The sequence below is a fragment of the Poecilia reticulata genome, chromosome 5, assembly GCF_904066995.2.
Source record: "Poecilia reticulata chromosome 5, P_reticulata-male-v2, whole genome shotgun sequence".
Lineage (NCBI taxonomy): Eukaryota > Metazoa > Chordata > Actinopteri > Cyprinodontiformes > Poeciliidae > Poecilia > Poecilia reticulata.
The window spans coordinates 19421210-19442896 of record NC_088834.1 but is presented as its reverse complement, the minus strand read 5'-3'; the positions used below and the strand labels follow the sequence as shown (position 1 = coordinate 19442896).

General features: G+C 36.2%; 1 protein-coding gene and 1 long non-coding RNA gene across 3 annotated transcripts; both read right to left on the bottom strand.

The window, feature by feature from the left end:
* Window positions 1-202: 202 nt before the first annotated feature.
* Window positions 203-7086, bottom strand: LOC145551718 (uncharacterized). 2 transcript variants are annotated; one of them, XR_014087605.1, is made up of 3 exons: window positions 6864-7086; window positions 5242-6106; window positions 203-4725 (listed from the first exon to the last, which is right to left on the bottom strand). It is a non-coding gene; the product is annotated as an uncharacterized LOC145551718 (long non-coding RNA). The 2 variants fall into 2 exon arrangements; XR_014087604.1 differs by lacking the exon at window positions 203-4725 and having other exon boundaries at window positions 4850-6106.
* Window positions 7087-11864: 4778 nt separating this feature from the next.
* On the bottom strand, window positions 11865-13722 carry LOC103465389 (E3 ubiquitin-protein ligase DTX3L-like). The gene is made up of 3 exons (XM_081607239.1): window positions 12985-13722; window positions 12681-12898; window positions 11865-12590 (listed from the first exon to the last, which is right to left on the bottom strand). The coding sequence occupies exons 1-3, from the start codon at window positions 13705-13707 to the stop codon at window positions 12521-12523; spliced, it is 1011 nt and encodes a 336-aa protein (XP_081463365.1). The 5' UTR covers window positions 13708-13722; the 3' UTR covers window positions 11865-12520.
* Window positions 13723-21687: the final 7965 nt, after the last annotated feature.

The following is a 21687-nucleotide window of genomic DNA, read 5'->3' as shown; positions in this document are numbered from 1 at the left end:
AGAAATGTGCAGTTCTAGGCACAGCCAAGATACTGCGCAGAACCCTCAAGCTCCCAGGCCTCTGGTAGAGGACCCGAGCTCAGAGGATGAAACAGACCACCCGCGGAGGGTGAGAAGGGAATTTTTTTTTTTTTTATATATATATATATATATATATAGAGAGAGAGAGAGAGAGATACCTAATTAAATATATATTGTGTCCACCCAAATGGCTGAGTACTTTTGGAATATTTTTGTTACAGTCATATAGTATTAAGGGGCAATAATACTATTTGTAACCTGTAAATCATCCAGTGGATGTATTTCTCTCTTTACAATGAATACAACAGATTTTTAACACCAGAACAGAAAACTGGCCATGGATTACCGACAGACAATGGATCCTAACGTTCATACAGCTCACCAACTTTCATTAGCTGCTGACCTCCAAACTGCATGTCATTCAGATTAAGTATACAATTAATAAAGAGCTTTAAGGTTTTCTATCACCAAGCAGCCCCATCTAAGTACCACAACACTAAGTGCAAGGCAAAGTTTTGGATGTAGTAATGTAAAGTGACCAAGTATGCCTCACTGTCTGGTAATCAGTAAGAGGTTGTTCTTCATTTCTTATTCCAGGAAGTAAAACTCAGAGTGCTTCGAGATACAAGACAAATTGGACAATGAATTGCTTGTGAACAGTTCTTTCCTATTCCAACATCACCAGAGCACAATGCAGGGTCCATAAAGATATGTATGAGTGAGTTTCACTTCAGTAGACTTGACTTAGTTGCACAATAATCACTTCAGCTTAATGAATTGGAGCAGAAACTGTGAAGCAGGCCCAACCCAACATCAGTGTCTGACCTCATGAATGCGTTCTTGGAAAATTGGTCAAATAATCCCAGAAACCCACTTCTAAACATTGGAAAAATGTAAAGCTTTAGCTGCAATGGGTGGGCAAATATTATATTGAACCCTGTAGATTAAGATTGATAACGCACTGTTGGTACTTGTGTGACAGCAGATATGCAAATACCTTTGGAAATATAGTATAATTTCACATATGAAAAAGATGAACTACAAACTGTCAAATGAATCTTTTGGCTTTTTTTAATTTAAATCAAAGGTGTCACAAATCACAAACTGTCTTTATTTGTAATGGCAGTCCAGTGAAGATGATTGAACAAAAACAGCCAACCCAGGACTGTAAGGCCAAAAAGGTGTAATCAATAGGTGGATGGATGATTAATCAATCAATCAGTCAAATATGCAACATTTTAGCAATAAGGCATTTCAAAGTGCTTTACATCATAAAAACACAATATAGTCACAAATTGGAACTTTGTTCCCACAGATCTGAGAAACAACACTTCATACAATACAGACATATTTGAATCTATTAAACAGCAATTCAGAGTTAATCAATTCTGTATAAAGACCATTACTGTATATATTGAGTAAGTTTTTAATTTTCCCTGGAATATTACATGTTTTGTAATTCTATGAGTTTTAAAAAGAAATAAATATCAACCTACTAAGAACAGCAACAGGAAACATACTTCTGATGTTCATTAATGAGCACCGTCCCTTTAAAATAGATAAACTAAATTATATGTTAATTAATCATTTATTTGGTAAATTCACAATCCAATCATTTTAATATTTGACAAATACCTTGTCCAATCATCTTAATTGACATTTAATGACAGTTATTCGTACATTTCACTATGTGCAGAAAAATAAACAGGTGGATAAAAACTATAATTGTGATTTGTTTAATTACATTTTGATAAATAAGAACTAATCAACTTTTAGTTGCCCTCAAACTCTTAATTATAAAACATTTCTTAATGAAAGAAAGAAAAATATATAAATCTAATCAACCAAATGTTAAAATCTTCCTTTAATTGCTTTTTTACATAAGTTAATGTAAAGACTTCACTTAATGCCTTTAGCTTTCAGCTCCTCTTTGACTCTGCTCAGGTAGTTCTCATCAGGAGAGCCAAAGCTGAGAAAGCAGAAAATGTAAAAGGATTAATACATGAAACTGAAGGCTGACAGTGAATACAAAGGGAACAAACCGGGAATCCAACTAGGGGGTAGGAAATTTTATTCAAGTCATTGTTCTATCAGATTGGTCTCCTTTCATTTCACCAAAAACATCCTTATGAATTGAACAAATGGGTCCGTCATGTTTCACTGAGCTTTGCAGGCACTCCTCACAAAATTTAAGCACATACTTCTTATTGGTTAATACAAAAACATATTGAACATTTGTTCTTCTTCTCACTTCCCCCATTACATCCAACCCCTCTGGCTTTACAAACAATCCAGTAGTTCGCTCTATCTTAAAAATTTGGTGCCAGTTTAGGAGGCACTTCAAATTTAACTCAGCATCTACACTTGCTCCTTTAATGAAGAACCACTTGTTTCGACCAGCACTCACAGATCCAACCTTCTTGTCATGGGGTTGACATGTTTTAATGATTTTTACAAGGAAGGTATCTTTCGCAGCTTTACAGATCTTTCATCAGAATTTTATCTTCCTCCTTCTCACCTATTCTGGTACTTTCAAAGTAGACACTGTGCCAGGGCTCTGTTCCCCAGTTTCCCTTCCAGGCCGCCGAACTTGCGTTGGGAGATGTTTCTGAGCTGGGATACCCTTCAAAGATCATATATCTCTAAAGTTTACAATGAAATTCTATCTTTTGATTCTTCTCCCATTGCCAGGGTTAAGGCGGCCTGGGAGCTCGAACTCGGTCTAAATTTGGGAGAGGACTGGTGGAATAATACTCTTAAGAAAATCAATTCAAGTTCAATCTGTGCTCGACTTTCTCTTATACAGTTTAAAGTTCTCTTCAGGGTTCATCTCTCTAAAAATCGATTGTTGCAATTCTCCTCCGTTTCTGACAATTTTGAGAAATGTCATGCACCTTCCTGTAATTTAACTCACATGTTTTATTCCTGTTCATCACTCCATAGTTTTTGGCAGACCTACTTTGATACAATGTCAAAGATACTTTCAGTGGTCATTAAACCCTCTCCCCATGTTGCCATATTTGGGCTTCCAGTTAACTACAAACAGTTCACTTCTAATCAATTGGATATTATAGCATTTACTTCCCTACTGGCAAGACGCCATCTTCTTTTCCATTGGAAACTAACTAAACCACCCTCTAGCGATCAGTGGCTTAAAGACACCATGTTTTTTCTAAATTTGGAAAGAATTAGATATTCAGTGAAAGCCAACTCAGCTAAATTCTATAACTTATGGCGCCCTTTCATGACATACTTTCACTCTCTCCAGTCTCTGCTCCTGGACTGAGTGATACATCTCAACCCACACCTTTCCTTATTTTTATTTAAATTTTTTTCCTTCCTTTATTATTATTTTTAATTTATTTAATTTTTTTCTTCTTCTGTTTTCATTAATTAATTTTTTCTTCACAAGGTTTGTACATGGTGTGTCTTGTTCACTTATGTAAGAAAAATACTCATAGGAGGTAAATTGTTTGCCTTTTTTCATCTTTATACCACTTCTGTACCTGTGTTTGGTTCTTTTATAATGATGCCACTAAGAAGCTGGTTACCATATGGCATACTATGTTGTTAATAGGTAAATCTTGCTTGTAATGTCTCCTTTTCCTCCTAATAAAACTATATAAAAAATTAAATAAAAAAAAAAAAAACATTTGTTGATTTTTTTGTTCCAGAACATCTGCTTGGTTGATGTTTTAACTGTTTTGCATTTGTCCAGCAGTTGTTGGAAGTTTAAGAGTGTTGTTCTTCGTCTGATAATGGGGTATATGCCACAAGAGGTGGGGATGCATTTCCGTTTGAATTTATGCCACATAGATTGGTTCCGGGTCCTGCTTGCTCCTATTGTTTTTAGCCAAAGCTGCAAGATCTGTACCATGAAAAAGACGCAAAACTTAAAACATCTGCGAGCTACTGGTACAATAATTGAGTTTTGTGGTATAGTTTTTTCATTTTCCTGCTGATATCAAAGGCCAAAACCACTACAGCTAACACACGGTTTGTAGCTGCCTGCTATTTCAAAGCATTAGGATATTAAAGATCCAGCTTCAGAAATGGGAAGACGGAGGTTAAAAGGGAGCTGTAAGCGCTTCGTTCAGTGGAATAATTTGTTCGAGGAAAATAATGCCGGAGGAAATCCACTGCTACAAGAACAGACTGAGAACAGAGGCAGCGATTCGGCACAAGGTAAGTCAATACGTGTGTGTTTATGTATGCGTTTGTGGAGTATGAAATTATTTTTAGGCAACTCCTTGGCTTTTGTTCATATGACAATTATACAAAATACATTTAACATGCAGTCGGAGCGACGAGCTCCTCTGATACCGAGCACAGTAATTTAAGAACAGCCAAGAGCAGCAACGCTTCAGCCCGATCCGAACCACACAAGTAGTCAGACTAAGGTCCAAAACCTTTGCTTTACAGCCGTTTAAGTGGCACCAATCCACACAAAAAACTCACAGAACAAATGGTACAAATCTCGTATTTCCCGAAAATATGACATCTACCTTTGCTGTTTCATAATTATAATCCACGTTAGTGAATTTTTCCACTTAGCTGCTATAATCTGTTCTTCCTTTACACAACGTAATTTCTCCTTTTTTTTTCCCCCTCTGAGATTCTGCTTAGAAAATGAGCTTATGAAGTTACATCCTCCCGCTGCTTTGTTTTTAAAATGGTAAATTTAGAACTCCTGTCCAACTCCAGCTATAATAAAGATAAAAAAAAAGAGAAAGAAAACAGAAAGTTAAAATAACAAATAATTTAGTAATTCAGATTTAATGCGTTCTGGAATATATTGACATTTTACAAATTTCACAAATCAATTGGAAGGTTTCACAAATGTTTTATTTATTCTGCTGTTAGTACAGAATAATCTAGTTAGGTTCAAAAAGTCTAGGTGTTGTAGTTTTTAAAGTACAACACATTAAAAAAGCTCAAGATAGTGAAAAATTAAGAGTAATCGCCCCTTAGCTATTTCCGGAATTATATGCTACATTCAGAAGCTAACTTCAGCTTTGACTGATAGCTTGGGCACAATATAGACAGTTCTATATATGTTTATATAGATATACATTTATATCTATAATAAATATGTAGATTGGACACTGCACAGATAATCAAAACACTTAACGTTTACATAGCACCTTTGTAAGCTTGTCCCTGTTAGCTACGTCAGACATATGAGGCATTATGGTGAATACAAACGATTTAATAGCTTACCTTCGAAGTTATTGTGAAGTTTTGACACATCCAGCTTAAATCCTCGGTTGTTGTTGGAGCGTTTCGGGACGTTTGAATAATTATATAGGCATCATTAATAGTCCGGCAGAGACTGAGGAGCCACTGTTAACATACTGTTGCCTGTGCACCGGAAGCATTCTATGTGGCATAAAAATGTGTAAGTGCTAAAACGGAGGTCCGTGGCATATACCCCATTAATGATTTGATTTGTTGGAGTGTAAACTAACGGTTCTGAGAGGAGATGACCACTACATTTCTTCTCTTGGGTTTAATGTTCTGTTGGCAGTTTTGTCTCAACTTGTGGATCTTTTTTGGTCATGCTTGCCATCCTTAGTAATGTACCATCTGTAGCAGGTTTGTGTTGTTCAACAGGAGTGTTTTTCTGTATTGCATTCAGGACTGCACTGAATTCATCTTGGCTTTGCTTTGGACCACTAACAATAACTTCTTCTGACGATATGGTGAGCAAAATATTGTCCTCGTTTCTCTTGATGACTTTTAACGCATCGCTCCACTGATCTGGATCTACGAACTTGAGAGGAATCACTGCCTCGCCTGAATCAGCAGAGCAGCTCTGTGAGAGATCAATGAACTCATTGAGAGCTTCGTGAGGGTTTCCATCTTCCTGCTCAGCTTCAAATGTCACATGGGCCTGGGACACCATTTTAATTTTATTCTTCCTCTCAATCTGTTTAATTACTTCCTTGTAGATGTGACTCATGTACCAGAAGTAATTCAGTGGAAGAAGACAACTTTCTTCATCTGGACCTTTATCCCTTATAGCAGGAAGGGTTGCTGCTGTCGGGGGGAATGGATTACTCTGTTTCCTGGGGAGGACCTTGTCCTACAATAAAACACACAGCAAATAAATTAATCTATTCATTCTCATTATTTGAATTTTCTGACAACATATGCAATTGATAGCTCTGACATAGAAGAGTTGCCCTTTAATATCATAAGAGAATTCAAGGGGAGGATTTGTGTGTCTTTAAACAAATCTGGGAATGTTTTGGTGTTCCCAGAGTTCACAGTATGCTAGTTTCTTCACAGTAATATGTTTAATCACTTAGTTTGTGATAATTATGTAATAGTTTTAAAACAGAAAGGTACACAACTGAATTTATTCACCAAACAGTTGCAAAGCCATTATTATGTGTGTTCATGTCACCTGGAAGAGATTTATTCTTTGACAACTCTATCAAGTTAGTTGAACATCTTGATTCTGGAAAGATGCCGCCTTAAATTAACATAGAAATAAAACAATAATCCACCCAGGATGGATGGGCATGACAGGTCCATATGTCCCAGACAGATCTCTCACCAGCAATATCCCCAGCAGAGATTTCTAAAAAATTTGCTGTAATCAGTTTTTTTATGATTTAACAATGGAGGCAATAAATTTTTTACCAGATTGCCAGGTTGGATAACCTTTCCCCTTAAAAAATGAAATCATCATTTGAGAACTACTTTTTGTTTTTACATAGGTTATGTTTATCCAACATGAAAACTTGCTTGATGATCCAAAAATATTGAAATGTCAAAGAGAAGTGAAAAACTAAAGAGATCAGAGAGGAATCAAATAACTTTACACAATACTTTACCTGTATTACAGTAAATGCTGGGAGCTCTGAAACAGCAGCTTTGGTATTTGCTGAAGCTGTCAGAGGAGCTGACAGCATTGTTGAAGAATCATCTGCTGTTTGCAGGATCGCCACGAAAGATTCATGCTTCCACTTCAGTTGCTTCTTGGTAAGCTGGTTAAAACCTACAGAATATTTGTCATCTTTGTTGTCCTCTCTGGTGCCCTCTGCTGCTGATTCTTCTCTGTTTTTAGTTAAATGACTGTTTATCCCAGCTCCTTTGGACGCCTCTTCAGAACCACTGAGCCTAGTGGCACGATAAGGTGGAGGAAGTGGCCTGGATGACGCCCTCATCTTCTGGTACAGACGCAGCAGAGCTCTGACAGCATGGCTCTCCATTGCTGCGTTTCCTCCATGTCCTTTATATGATGGTTGGACATTAACTTTGCCCTCCTTGATGCTGGATTCTTTAAAATCCACATTGAACTTATCTTTGATCACTGTAAGGTGGTTATCATAAGACGACTTCAGGCTTTTCCACTGGTCCTCATCTATGGTCAGACCTTTATTAGCAAGATCATCTTTGATTGTCATGTTGATTTTCAACAGGAGATCACTATTGAAGTTTGGAGTCGAAGACTGACGATCATACTCTTCATAACCACTGCTGGTTTTATGTGATGTTTTTAACATTGAATCAAGAACCATCCGTTGTCCACTTGGTCCAAAAAACATTTCTTCAGAGGACACGGTGGCTAAAAGTTTGTTTTCCTTGTTCATGATGACTTTCAACGATCTGTTCAACTGATCTGGCTCTGCAGAACTCGGAGAAAAAACTGAACCACTGAAATCAGCCAAGCATTCCTGGACAACATCTACGAACTCTGCCTTTGCTTCATTTGGTTTTCCGTTTTTATGCTTGGATTCAAATTTCACAACGACCTCTGGCTTGATTTCAACTTCATTCTCATCCTGTATGCGCTGCAGCTTCTCCTTGAAGATGTGGCTCACATACAAGAATTGATTCACTGACAGAACACAACTTTCATCCATCGTTTGATTCTCTCCAACTTGAATTTTATCCTGGATAAAAAACAAAGTTCCATTATTAAAGAACAAACAAGATTAATTTCAGAATGTCTGTATCTGTGTTAGAGTTCATACAGCTGGAGGCTCGGAATCAGCAGTCTTGTGTTTATTGAAGCAGCTGGAGGAGTCGGAGTCACTGAAGCATCTTCTGCCGTTTGTGGATCCTACTTTGGTTTTCCCAGCATTACAGACAGAATGGTGGCCAATTCTTTATCGTTTGTGTGAAGTGTTTCACACAAAAGATTCAGTTTCTGAAGGTCTGATACCTTTAAAAGAAGAGAACATAACATAATTGTCAATACTGTAGTTTGCAAAGCCATCACTGTAGTATATCAATGTATTCAAAATAATTTTCTCTTTTGTTATAGTTAGATTAATAGGACGTTGGTGAGTCTTTAACATGCTGTATAAGAAAATGCAGTTCTACAATACTTGGAGGAGGTGAAACCAGAATCGCAGCTCGTCCAACTGTTCAGTCAATTTTAGGTTAGCATTTGCTGAACCAAGTCTGGAGAGAGTTTTGTAGCTCTGTCTTTTTGTTTTTATCCAACCACTTCAACTACAGTGTCAGTAGGATTCTTGATCTTTTGAAGGACCATAGGAGACTAAGAAAAAAATAATTAAAAATAGACCACAAGACTCAGAGCTTTTCAGTTCTGTATTTTGGGTCAAAATGGTTTAACCCATGAAGCAGCAAAAGCTCATCACGCTTTTATTGTGAAAACCGATGCGCAAAATGAAGCAGTCATGTGACGCATGCAATGCGAGACATCGTTTGTTGTCAGTCACGTGGTTTTCAGCAAGAGACACAAGTATCAAAGTGGTGATTCATCTGACACGCCCCCTTTTTACTCAGTACACGCCTCAAAGCCTGGCTTTAGATGGCCCATCACTAGTCAACAGAGCACTTTGTGCTACAATTATCGGTATGAGAAGTCCTCTATAAATAAACTGTGATCATCTTATTTCTGGATCTCTGGTGTGTACATCATGTGTATTTCATTGTTTTTGTGTCTCCTTAACTTTGACCTCTGCATTAAGAGTGTATCCACCCATTTACAGCTTATAAACTTTATGGACTTTGCCTCAAAGTTTGTTGTTCTAAAACCTCCAGCCTGGAAAAAAAAAAAAAACCTTGACATTTGCTCTCAAAGTTCCAAGTTTCTTTAGCTGTTAGATCATATCAAAACGAAGCATTTTCTCTAAATATGTCAGTGAGTCTAAACAGTGGACAGTGCTGCGTTTTATTTTATGAACAGGAGCAATCTCCTAAAACGAAAGCAAACAAACAAACTTGAGAATAAATCTTAGGCTATATTGTTTTATAATGAATTGATTTAAGTTATATTTAAATATATACAAAACAAACAAGAGTTGTTTAGAAGACTATTGACCAGACATATTAAATGTCTGTAACCCACCTGAGAGAAGTTGTTTGACTTATCCTGGTCTTCAAAGCTCATGCATTCATCTTCTCCTTGGTTACTCCCTATTTTGATGATCTTTCCTTCTTGAAAACAAAGTGAACTTTTAAGAGACATAAATTTAGCTCAGATCACAAACTTGTTTAGTTAATCAACATCAAACTCAGCCTCAAAAAAGGCTGACGGGTTTTTGCTCTGCTTCACTTTCGACTATAAAGGCAAACCTGAACTAAAACATTTCTCTAGGTTTTTGTTAAAATTTTGGTGACACCTTTAACATGTTATTTTCTGGGCTCTCACAGTTTAAGCGTTAATATAACAAAAAACACAAATTCAATCTTGTGACGTGCTTACCTTCGCCTGTTCGCTGCAAATTACACTTCCTTGTTGTAGTGGCAATTGTTTGACGAGCCAAACATCCAATAAAAGTTCCATCAAGCCACTACTAAGGCACTGGAGTCAAGTTTTTATGCAGGGAAAAGAAGGCTCAATGTCCAAACTTCTTGATTGTTCTGGATGATTTATTTTCCCATTTCAGTAAGCAATTACAGAGTTCAAACTTTCCTTTGTTCATACCTCTCTTGCTCTGGTAAAAAACATCGGCCCCAAACCCAAATGCCTGCTAGTCCTTCACCAGGCCCCTATACTTATAGAAAGTAGACCAATCCACATTTCTTCCTGTCTTACTTGGAATTAAATAAGAAAAATAAAACAAAAAACAGCGAGAAACAGCGTCACTCAGTCTGCGCAAATATTCCATGCCGTAAGAAACGACATTTGTCATGACAGCAACCTTATTATGCCATTGTTTTCATACTGACCTTAATACAATATTGTCAATCAATTTCACAACTGATTCTGCCATCAATCAATCAATCAATCCATGAAATTTGTGCAGCATATTTTAGCATCAAGGCATTTCTAAGTCCTTTCATGATAAAAACCCCAAAATGTCACAAAAATATGAGTCATAAATTGAAAGTTTATTCCCACAGATCTGAGAAACAACACTTCTTACAGGCATAGTTGAATCTATTAAACAGCAATTCAAAGCTAATCAATTCTGTATAAAAACTATTACATACCAAGTTTCTTTCTCCCAAAATATTAAATGTTGTGTAAAACAATGACATAAAAAAATACTATTAACCTAATGTAAGGTAGTTTAGGCTCAAGGATCAGAGGTGAGCAGAAAATCAGGACCAGCCACCGCTTCAGTTTCTTCCAATTACGTTTGTTGTTGTTGTTGTTGTTGTTGTTGTTGTTGTTGTTGTTGTTGTTGTTGTTGTTGTTGTTGTTGTTGTTGTTGTTGTTGTTGTTGTTGTTGTTGTTGTTGTTGTTGTTGTTTCTTCAGTCTTTACTCAGACTTCTCCCCCAGCATCCAAAAGCTCACTGTTTTTATACAAAATTGGCACCACACCTGTGCTTGATTGGTCACAGCCACCAAGGAACAGGTCAAACAAACATTTAAACAGAGAAACACAAAAAACTACAAATCAATTTACAAACTCCTACATAATGAAGTTATCTGCAAAATAAATTACATAATACAAGATAACTCAAAAGGTTATTTTTAAAGGAAAACAAACAAACAATACACAAAAGAAAAACCCTCTAATTGGTAGAACCCAATAAGGTAATCACTGACATCATCCAGCCATTTAACCAGGAAGTACTGGGCCGGCCCCTCCCATACTCCTGCAGATCTACAAGGACAAATGATGGTGAGTACAAAGAAAAGTAAATACACCTTGAAACAAATTCAACCCATAATCCAGAAATAATAACTTTAACCTAAACAGATAGATCCTGCAACATAATGCTAACACAAACAAACCCGGGATAGTAAGTGAAGCAAAATGGCAATGTTTGAATTAATTATTATAACCAAATATAAAAATAAGTGAATGAGAAAGAATAAGGGACAAGTGGTGAACACAAACTGAACCACTTTGTCACACCTACTAAGAACAGCAATAGAAAAAGATACTCATGTTCACTAAAAGGGCATTGTCCTTTAATGACATTCATTTAAATTATAAAACTATTTTTGATTTAAATAAACTAAATTATATGTTAATTAATCATTTATTTGTTAAATACCTAATCCAATCATCTTAACTGACACGTCATAAAATGACAGTTTTCCATGTACATTTCACATGTGAATCATATTATATAAATGTGAAGAAAAATAAACTGGTGGGTAAAAACTTGAATTATGTGATTTGTTTTGCTACTGTACATGTTGATAAATAAGAGCAACTAATCAGCTTTTAGTTGCTCTCAAATTCTTATTATAAAACATTTCTTAAAAATAAAATTAATCAGATTTTAAGAAAATCTTCTTTTAATTGCTTTCTAAACATTTTGCTAATGTAAAGACTTCACTCAATGCCTTTAGCTTTCAGCTGCTCTTTGACTCTTCTCAGGTACCTGTCACCACGGTCTGTGTTACCCAGAACTACCTGACACCACGCTCAGGTAGTTCTCATCAGGAGAGCCAAAGCTGAGAAAGCAGAAAATGTAAAAGGATTAATACATGAATCTGAAGGGTGACAGTGAATACAAAGGGAACAAACTGGGAAACCAAACTGGTTTTCTTGCTGATAGATCAGCTTCAGATAAATGACATTATTATTACACTACTGTTTTGTTCTGCTGAACTTACATTTTATTCCACGTCTGTTTTTTGGCTTCCATAGTGAAACATTTGTAATCGAACAAAAACACAACATAACCATCAACATTTGTGCACCAGTTTCTGACGGCGATATTTACTACCAAGGTTTTCAGGTTGAACCATGTTAAATGTCCACTTTAAATAAATAAAGCAAATTCTGTTGAATGAAAATATATTAATTTATTTGAGAAAGACCCAACCCAATAATCATATTACATTTTATTAGTTATAAATTACACCTGTGATTCACATAATAAATGTAAAGAACAAATAAACAAGTAGGTAAATCTTTCAAAACGCTGTGATTTGTTTAGTTATTTTTGATAGATGAGAGAAAGTCTTCAGCTTTCAGTGAACTTCAAAGTAACCATTAAGTTTTATTTATTATAAAACATCTAACATGATGGAACAAAATGTGGAAATTTAGATCCAATTAGTCAGATTTTTTGAATTAAAGTTTCACTAAATGTAAAAGAAAAACTTCACTGGATGCCCTTGGCCTTCAGCTCCTCCTTGACTCTGCTCAGGTAGTTCTCATCTGGATATCCATAACTGTGAAAGACGAAAATATAGAAGGTTTAATACATGAAACCAAAAGCTGAAGCACAGTGAATACAAAGGTGTTAAATTAGGGAACATTACCACTCTGGTCCTCCTGTCATGGACGTCTTGTGGTGGATGTCATTCCAGGTCACCATGTTATCCGCCCCAGTTGTCCTGGAAGCTCCAACAGTGAAAATCAGCTTCTGGTCAAAAGCTTTTTTCAGCAGTAGCAGAACTTCATTGCCCTCTTTGTTGTCAGGAAGATACGCTGTTCTGATAGTTCCTCCATAGTATTGACCAGGTTTGGGATGCTTTTCCTGCCAGATAGAAAGAAAAAAATCAGGTTAATGGTAGCTGTCTTAAACCAAATGTTAAATTACAGATATATGTGCTTAGACATTACCGTCTGTTTTCCACTTGGAATGTGATAGGTGATGCATATATGGCCACAATCTGGGAATCCAGGTAAAGGGTAGGAAATTTTATTCCAAGTCATTTTTCCATCAGGTTGGTTTCCCTTCATCTCACCAAAAACATCCTTACAAATTGGACAGATGGGTCCACATACTTTCACTGCATTTTTCAGGCACTCCTTACAAAATGCATGTTTACACTTCAGTTGTTTCTTATTAGTAAAATCAGACAAACAAATTGAACATCTGTCACTTGGAATTCTAAACTCCTTACTTGAAAATCCTCTTATGCTTGTTGTTTTTGGTGTATTAAATAAATTTCTGCTGAATTTTGGGATTGGTAGTTCCAATGGATATTTGTCGATCAAGTTTGTCCTCAGTGTTGCAGAATCTGATGTAGGTTTGTGCTGTTCAGCCGGTGTGTTTATTTTCTGCATCGCATTCAGGACTGCACTGAATTTATCTTGGCTTTGCTTTGGACCACTAACAATAACTTCTTCTGATGACATGGTGATCAAAATCTTGTCCTTGTTTCTCTTGATGACTCTTAATGCATCGCTCCACTGATCTGGATCTACAAACTTGAGAGGAATCACTGCCTCACCTGGATCAGCAGAGCAGCTCTGTGAGAGATCAATGAACTCATTGAGAGCTTCATGAGGGTTTCCATCTTCCTGCTCAGCTTCAAATGTCACGTGGGCCTGTGCCACCATCTTAATTTTATTCTTCCTCTCAATCTGTTTAATTACTTCCTTGTAGATGTGACTCATGTACCAGAAGTAATTCAGTGGCAGAATACAACTTTCTTCAACCTTTATAGCAGGAAAGTTTGCTGCTCTCGGGGTGAATGAATCCCTCTGTTTCCCTGGGAGGACCATGTCCTACAATAAAACACACAGCAAATTAATTTATTCATTCACGGATTATTCTTAATTATTTGAGTTATCTGACAATATATGCTTTGACATGGAAGAATTTTTCTTTAATAAGATAAGGGGAGGATTCATGAGTTATTTCATGTTTTGGTGTTCCCAAAAACTAATGCTCACTAGTTTCTTTCGACAATATGTTTAATCATTCAATTTCTGATAATTACTTAAAGGTTTTGAAACAGAAAAGTACACAACTGAATTTATTCACCAAACGGTTGCAAAGCTATTACTATCTGTGTTCATGTCACCTGCAAAAGATTTATTCTTTGACAACTCTTGTCAAGTTAGTTGAACATCTTGATTCGATGGTGCCGTAAATTAACATGGAAATAAAACATATCTCTCTCCAGCAATACTTTCCATCTTATTCTATGGAATCTCAAGATGTTCCCAGGACAGTCTTTAACATCACCACTGAGGAATTTCAGCCCACTCTCTTTTGTTGAAAAGAACAAACATGATATATTTTATAATGTATGTATCAGTGTTTAGAGTTCATACAGCTGGCGGGTCGGAATCAGCATCTTCCGTGTTTACTGAAGCAGCTGGAGGAGTCGGAGTCACTGAAGCATCTTCTGCTGTTTGTGGTTCCTGCTTTGGTTTTCCCACCATTACAGACAGAATGGTGACAAATTCTTTCTTATCTTTTGTGTGAAGATTTTTACCACTCAGCTTCTGAAGCTCTGTGAGGCCTTTAAAATAAACAAACAAAAAAAGCAAAATAAATTTAGTTGTCAATAGTTTGAGAAGCCATTATTGCGGTATATCAGTGTATTCAAAATAGATATTCCTTTTTATGGGGTTAGATTAACAAAGTTGGTGAGTCTTTAAAATGCTGTATATGAAAATAAAGTTATACAATACCTGGAGGAGGAGAAACTAGAATCACAGCTCGTCCATCTGGTAAGACCTCTTGAACTGTGCAGTCTATTTCAGTTTTGAATTTGCTGAACCAAGCCTGGAGGGATTTTTGTAGATCTGACTTCTTTTTGTTTTTATCTAACCACTTCAACGAGAGAGTCAGTAGGACTTTTTCTCGATCTGTTGGGGGATCCATAGGAGCCTGTAATAATTAGGGTTAAGAAAATTAGCCAAACCAAAGGATTAATTAGGGTTAGGGTTAGTTATAGTTATCCGATTCTATATTTTTAGGGTAAGAGTTCTATATTTTTCAATGTTGGGTCAAAATGGTTAACATTCTTCCTAATAATCAATGACAAATGTTTATTGGCATTTCATCAATCAAATCTTCATCATTTCTGACCATCTTTTTCCATGTTCCCTATTATTTATCTGTGATAATGAGCTCCAACTCTTTAAAATGGTAAGGTCTCTTTGCCATCACCCTAATCTTTACCCCTCTTCTCAGATTCTCCATCAGATTCAGAACAGGAATCTAGTTGGGTCGATCCTAAACGTTGTAGCAAATCCCTGTTTTGATGGGGATTTGTTACAATGTGAATATGACTTCCAGATGATTACTTCAAACCTAAATGTAAATATAAATGATTAACTCCCCTGACCAGTTGTACCATTTAATATTTTACTGTTACAGTACATTACAACCTGGGCATTGTATGGATACTGCATGAACACAAGAACTGCTCATAATATGTCCATGTTTTCTAAACAAATATCAATGCCTCTGTCATTTTTCAATTTGTCTTCATTTAATCTTGATAGCTTTTATTTTTCTTATTTCATCAGCAGTAAAATTGTATTTTATATTTTTCTGTATTTATTTAAATGCCATAATATTCTATTAGTTCAAAGTTTATTTACATTTCTGGTGTTTTGTTACTGCAAATAATATTGCAACTAAATTTCCGCAATTGTGCAATATATATGACATTTTATTCAAATTGTGTGATAAAGCTGCACAATTCACAGGACTGACTGAATTCAATATTTGGTAGCATACAACTTCACATTTCAGGCTTTGAATTCTGATCATATTTTTGATTCCAATAGCATTTAATGCTCTCACTCGATGTTTATCTGTGTTGGGATCCGGAAGTTTGTCAGTTTTCTTTTCCACTAGAGGGAGCCTGTGACCTTCCTCCTGAGGGCGTGGGCCGGCGCCTGCACACCTGTTCCCCATCTAACCATTTGGAGGCGTATAAGTGGAGGAGGATGCGGACACTCCTCTGCCAGAGTGTTAGCCAGTAATGGTACAGGCTTACCTCGAGCTACGTCTGCCTCGATCTGATCGCTGATTCTGACCCTTCTTGTCTCTGCCTTCACAGCTGCCCTGGTCCTGAATTATCAGGTCAACAACCAGTCCTTGAGACGGAACCCTCACCACCCAGGGGCTTACTTGTCCGTCCTCCGCCGCCGCCTCCGACCTGTCCGTCCTCTGCTGCCGCCGCTGACCTCAGCCTTCAACCTGAAACCCCTGACCAGCCTCCGATTCTCTAGGTCCTCCCCCGGTCCCAAAACTCCCCCCAAGCAGGTATAGTTACCAACCTCCACCCAAACAGCAAGATTTCCTGGATCCTGACTAACCATCTCTGTCCCCCCCTAGTTGCCTCGAGACCTGCCAGACGAACCTTGGATTAGATTTAACATTTTTTCGCATTCACTGTAAATAAATCACATCATTGTATTTCCTGTCTTTGGAGTGTTCTCTGCATGTGGGTTAGGAAACTCGACACCACCATGACAATCTGGAGTGGATGAGATGCTAAAGTTCACAGCCCAGGTGAAAAAAAAGTATACTTTAGTATATTTCAAACATATTTACATTTATGAAAGTACACTTTAAGTATACTAAGTATTAAGTGTACTACCTATAAATATATGAAGTATACTGCAAGTATTCTTGTACCAATTTTGAAATTGTATCTTCAATCACACTTAAATATAATTGTACCAAAATACACTTTTAAGAAATATTAAATAAAAGTATACTTTAAGTGAACAAAATATGTATTTACCCAAGTGTAAATATACACTTGCTCAAGTGTATATTTAAAAGATATTTGCATTATCTGTCAAAGATATTGTGTATATTTTAAAATGTATAGAATTTTTTAAAATTCACAGCCTTTTTGCCTTTTTTATTTCCTTTATTTAACCAGGTGAACCCCGTTGAGATCCAGATCTCATTTTCAAGAGGGACCTTGGCAGAAGTCTGCAACACGCAACAACCTGATTATAAAATAATACTAATTAATACATATGCACAAGTATGCCTTTTAGGCATCTAAAAAGTACTTTTTAGGCACTTAAAAAGTGTCCCTCTTTTACTATTTTAGTTAAAATTGCAAAAAATAAAAAAAATTATACTTAATGTTTAACAAAGTACCCAATCCATTTTCAGATATGATGCAAGATCTGTTCGTGAATGGCATTAGCTTCAGTTCACATTCCAGACCAGATGGTGGCGGTATTGCACATTTGTATTGCACGTCTTTTTTGAAAAACTCCATAAAAAGAAGTAAAGCCTTGAAAGCCAGTAACAGACGCTGTTCAAATTCGCCATTTTTACTCTCATAATATTGCCTGAAAAGTACAGAGGGCCTTGATAATAGTTACTAATTTTGGTAAATTCAAGCTGGTGACGTCCTACGACAACACATCGGGACAACAACCGATGGAAATGAAATGTGTGTCACAAAAGGAGCCCGAAGGGACAAAGGCTGCTAAGTGTTGCTAGCTGGTCTTAATTACCTCCATTTAATTATAAACAGTGCAGTAAAGATATATAACTTACGTTGGTTTTATAAATAATAATTTTATAAATTTTATTGTGACTTGTATGATTATACTTCTAGACTTCTAATGAAACTTTTAGAGCAACTGTGCATTAAAAGTGTCATTATTTACCGAATGACACTTCATGACAACTGTCATAAACATTCATAAAGACTTCTTCATGTTCATGACAGGTGTTATGTCATGTTTATGACAGTTTTTGTCAGTCTTATGCACACCCCTTCAAATAAAGTGTTACCGTTTTAATTAAGCTCCGTATGACTTTGATATTGTGAGGATGTTATAACTTGTTCATCAATGTTTTTATCTTCAACATATGTTTGCAGTCTAACTAAGCAAATGAAGATGAAAGAGGAAGCCAGAGAAATCAGGTGTTAGAAAACCTAAAGACTTTTCTGTCTCAGAAGAGGCTCTGACTCCACCAGATCACCAACCAGTTCTGAAGATGAACCTTCACATTGTCTTCATGATGTAAGTTTTTTTTTTTTTAATGAGGAACTAGCTACATTTTCAACAACAAAAACTGGTGTCAACACTAAGTGCTTAATAATAAACATGATTTGATTTTAAAATAACTGGACAGAATTTCCAGTTATTCCAGAAATTCTGGAATTTCCAGTTATTACAGAATTCCCCCCCTTGTTAATCTAACATTTATCTTTCATACATTTTATTTGTTGTTGGCTTTCAGAGCCCTGTGATGGACTGGTGACCTGTCCAGGGTGAACCCTGCCTCTCATCTGATGGCTGCTGGAGATGGGCACCACCAGCCCCCCTCGCCACCCTGCAAGGATCAGTGTGTTCAGATCATGGATGGAAAGATTTTAAGGTAGTTTGTCTCCTTAAGTCCACACTTAAAACAGCTTCATAGTTGATGCCAATTCATAGTTGATGCCAACTATGAAGCAGCAAATACTCACAATACTCATAAATACTCTTCTTTGATGTTAACATCAACTGATTCTATGATATTGCTGGCTATTTTTTCTACTTCTAACATAAACAGGCAAAGAAGAAACCCAGAAATGTTTTTCCACCCTATTAAGAAATATTAAATAAAAGTATACTTTAAGTGAACAAAATATGTATTTACCCAAGTGTAATCATCATCAGTTCTGATGCCACATACATAGCGAGTTCACAACATCTTCAAATTGTAAGTCTTATTTTTTCGTTGCCATTTTTCTGTACTCTTTAAAATACAAATGCTTTCTCTGTTTAATTGCTCTATTGTTCTTTTTTGTAAGTTTCTGTAAAGTGCAGCAAACGGGAATGTTCTGTCATTGATCCTCACTGTTCGTAGGAAGGAGAAATGTCAGTTTATCTGGAATACTGTGACATTGTATTAAAACAATACTCTGTTCTTGGTGAAAAAGTTTTCACATTTCCTCTAAAGTGTATCCATTGTGCTAATTTTCGTAACCATGTTATCTGTAAACTTTGAATGTATTGACAATTTGTACAATTTTGTTATAGTATATTGGCTCTTGGAAAAAATGTGGGTAAGACTGTATTTGACAGGGTGTGCATAAGACTGATATGATGCTGTCATAAACATGACATAACACCTGTTAGGACCATACTAACAGTGTCGTGAAGTGCCATTCAGTAAATAATGACACTTACCAAAATGGTAATATATTGAAAGCACAATGTAATTTTTTTCACCTGTGAAGTGTATTGTAATGGATCCTTATGTGTTCTGGTAACCTGATATGTTTGCAGTACTGTAGTGTGTATGAAGCATGTAGTGTACAAAGTGGCAAAAAAGAATAATAAGACATTAAGTAACAAAAAAGTGTACTTCATTAGCAATTATAATAAATCAAAAGTGTAATCGTAGCATGCTGTAATCACACTAATATATTAAATATGTATTTACAATATACTTAAAATACAATCTGTATATGTTGAATCTAATTCAATCACTAAAATAGTACACTCAAAATATACTAACCAAGCACATTTTTTGTACATAGAAATAAGTACACTTAAAGTACTTAAGTTTGTCCCAAAAAAGTACGTTGAAGCATGCTAGCACACTAACTAGTGCTAGCATGCACTAGTTAGAGTCAGTTTGTAACAGAAAAAGTGTGACGATTACAGGAGTGCCAAAACGTAAAAATTTATTGTTTTCCAGAAAGCACAAATAGCCCACTCTGGGTTCTTCACAGAAATAAATCCAGGAAATAACACTATTTATGAAATAAATACCATATTTTTCGGACTGTAAGCCACATATATCTCTGCCGCTCCAGGTTTTCCACAACAATGCAGCAGCAGAGGGGGGCGGACACCCAAAATTTGAGTCATAACAGGTCAATTGAATATCACATTTATTACGGTTGAAAAAAGAAAAAGTTGCCAAATTTAGATTTAACTGAACTGATTACGGTAGTTTCCGAACAGTAACTGTAACAGTAAAAGTGCTGATTCTTCGTGTTGCTACTAGCAAGTACTAAATGAAAATGAGCACATTCTTCGTTCTTCTTCTTTAGATTTCAACGGCAGCTTGCATCCATTATTGTTGCACTACTGCCATCTACTGGATCCTAATATCTATGCCTCAAATTCTCATAATGATCCCAGTATTATTTTAAAAAAAACGAAAAACCTTCTTTTTCCCTTTAATGCTATTTCATCAACAACATTCTCAAATTTCAATTCCCTATTAAAACCTAATTCCGTTTTAATAGGTGCTTTCTTCTTTTATTTCCAATTTTGACTTCCAATGATTCACTTCCTGCTAAAGAGCCCCCTAGTGGTTAAAGAAAAATCCACATATAAGCCGCACCGGACGATAAGCCACAAGGTTCAAAGCTTAGGAAAAAATTATGGTATGTGGAAAAAAAATCTAAATGCTCTCTGGTATTGTTCAGGGGGCTGGACCAAATGTGGAGCCCCACGTGCCGTAGTTTGGGGACCACTGATATAGAAGTTTGTTAGCACAACCACTCTCTCACTAAAACTGATAAGATAAAGCACATCACTCTAGTTCTAAATTCCTTACATACTTTAAATTTAAAATACTGTTGTTAGTTTATAAATCACTGAACAGCTTAGCACCACAATTCATTAAAGATCTGCTGTTGTTGTATCAACCTCCTAGACCTCTCATGTCTTCTGGTTTTGGTTTGCTCTGCATCCCCAGAACCAAACGAGTAGGATCAGCATTATGCTTCTATGCACCACAAATCTGGAACAAATTTCCAGAAAACTGCGAAACTGATTAAACACTCAGTAAATTTAAATCTAGACTAAAAACTCACCTGCTTGGAGTCGTCTTTGATGCATTCGATTAAGAACTTAATAATGGCACTCGACTTAATGTAATGTTTCGATTGTTGATTCTATGTTGCATGACTTTGTTTTTATAATGTAAAGCACTTTGAAATGTCTTGCTTCTTAAATGTGCTATACAAATAAGATTTGATTGATTGATTAATTGATTTAACACGATGTTATTTTCTGCGACAGACATGGCGACCTGTCCAGGGTGAACCCCGCCTATGGCCTGACACGTTCGCTGGAGATATCATAGGCACAATCAACCCGCTCGACCCCTAAGGGACAGGGTGTTAGAAAATGGATGGATGAATGGACGATGTTATTTTCTGAGAGCTCTCACAGTTTAAGCGTTCATCCAACAAATAAACACCAATTAAATGTTGTGACGAGCTTACCTTCGCTTGTTCGCTGCAAACGACTCTTCTTTGTAAATGAAAGTGAAAGCAGCTGCATGTCAGAAACAGCGTCACTCCAAGTCTGCGCAAATATTCCGTATGAGAGGCCCCATAATCCAAAACCTGCAAACTCTCTTACATATACTATCAAACTCAAATATTATATCTCTTCCGTGCAGTAATAAGTGACATTTAATTAGCTTGTATTAGGAATAAATGATTTTGCGTTCAATATATGTGGTGCAATATGGATTCTTTGTTCAGTTTGTTAAATACTAAGTATTAAGTGTACTACCTATAAATATATGAAGTATACTGCAAGTATTCTTGTACCAACTGAATGAAAATGAAATGCAAAGTA

What these genes read in the sequence shown, in the direction of transcription:
- LOC103465389 (XM_081607239.1), bottom strand. Translation starts at nt 13,707, where the DNA reads ATGGTGGCACAGGCCCACGTGACATTTGAAGCTGAGCAGGAAGATGGA. An exon ending in TTCCAAGTGGAAAACAGACG is followed by an intron (nt 12,899 to 12,984) that starts GTAATGTCTAAG and finishes TCTATCTGGCAG; the next exon opens with GAAAAGCATCCCAAACCTGG. An exon ending in ATGACAGGAGGACCAGAGTG is followed by an intron (nt 12,591 to 12,680) that starts GTAATGTTCCCT and finishes CGTCTTTCACAG; the next exon opens with TTATGGATATCCAGATGAGA.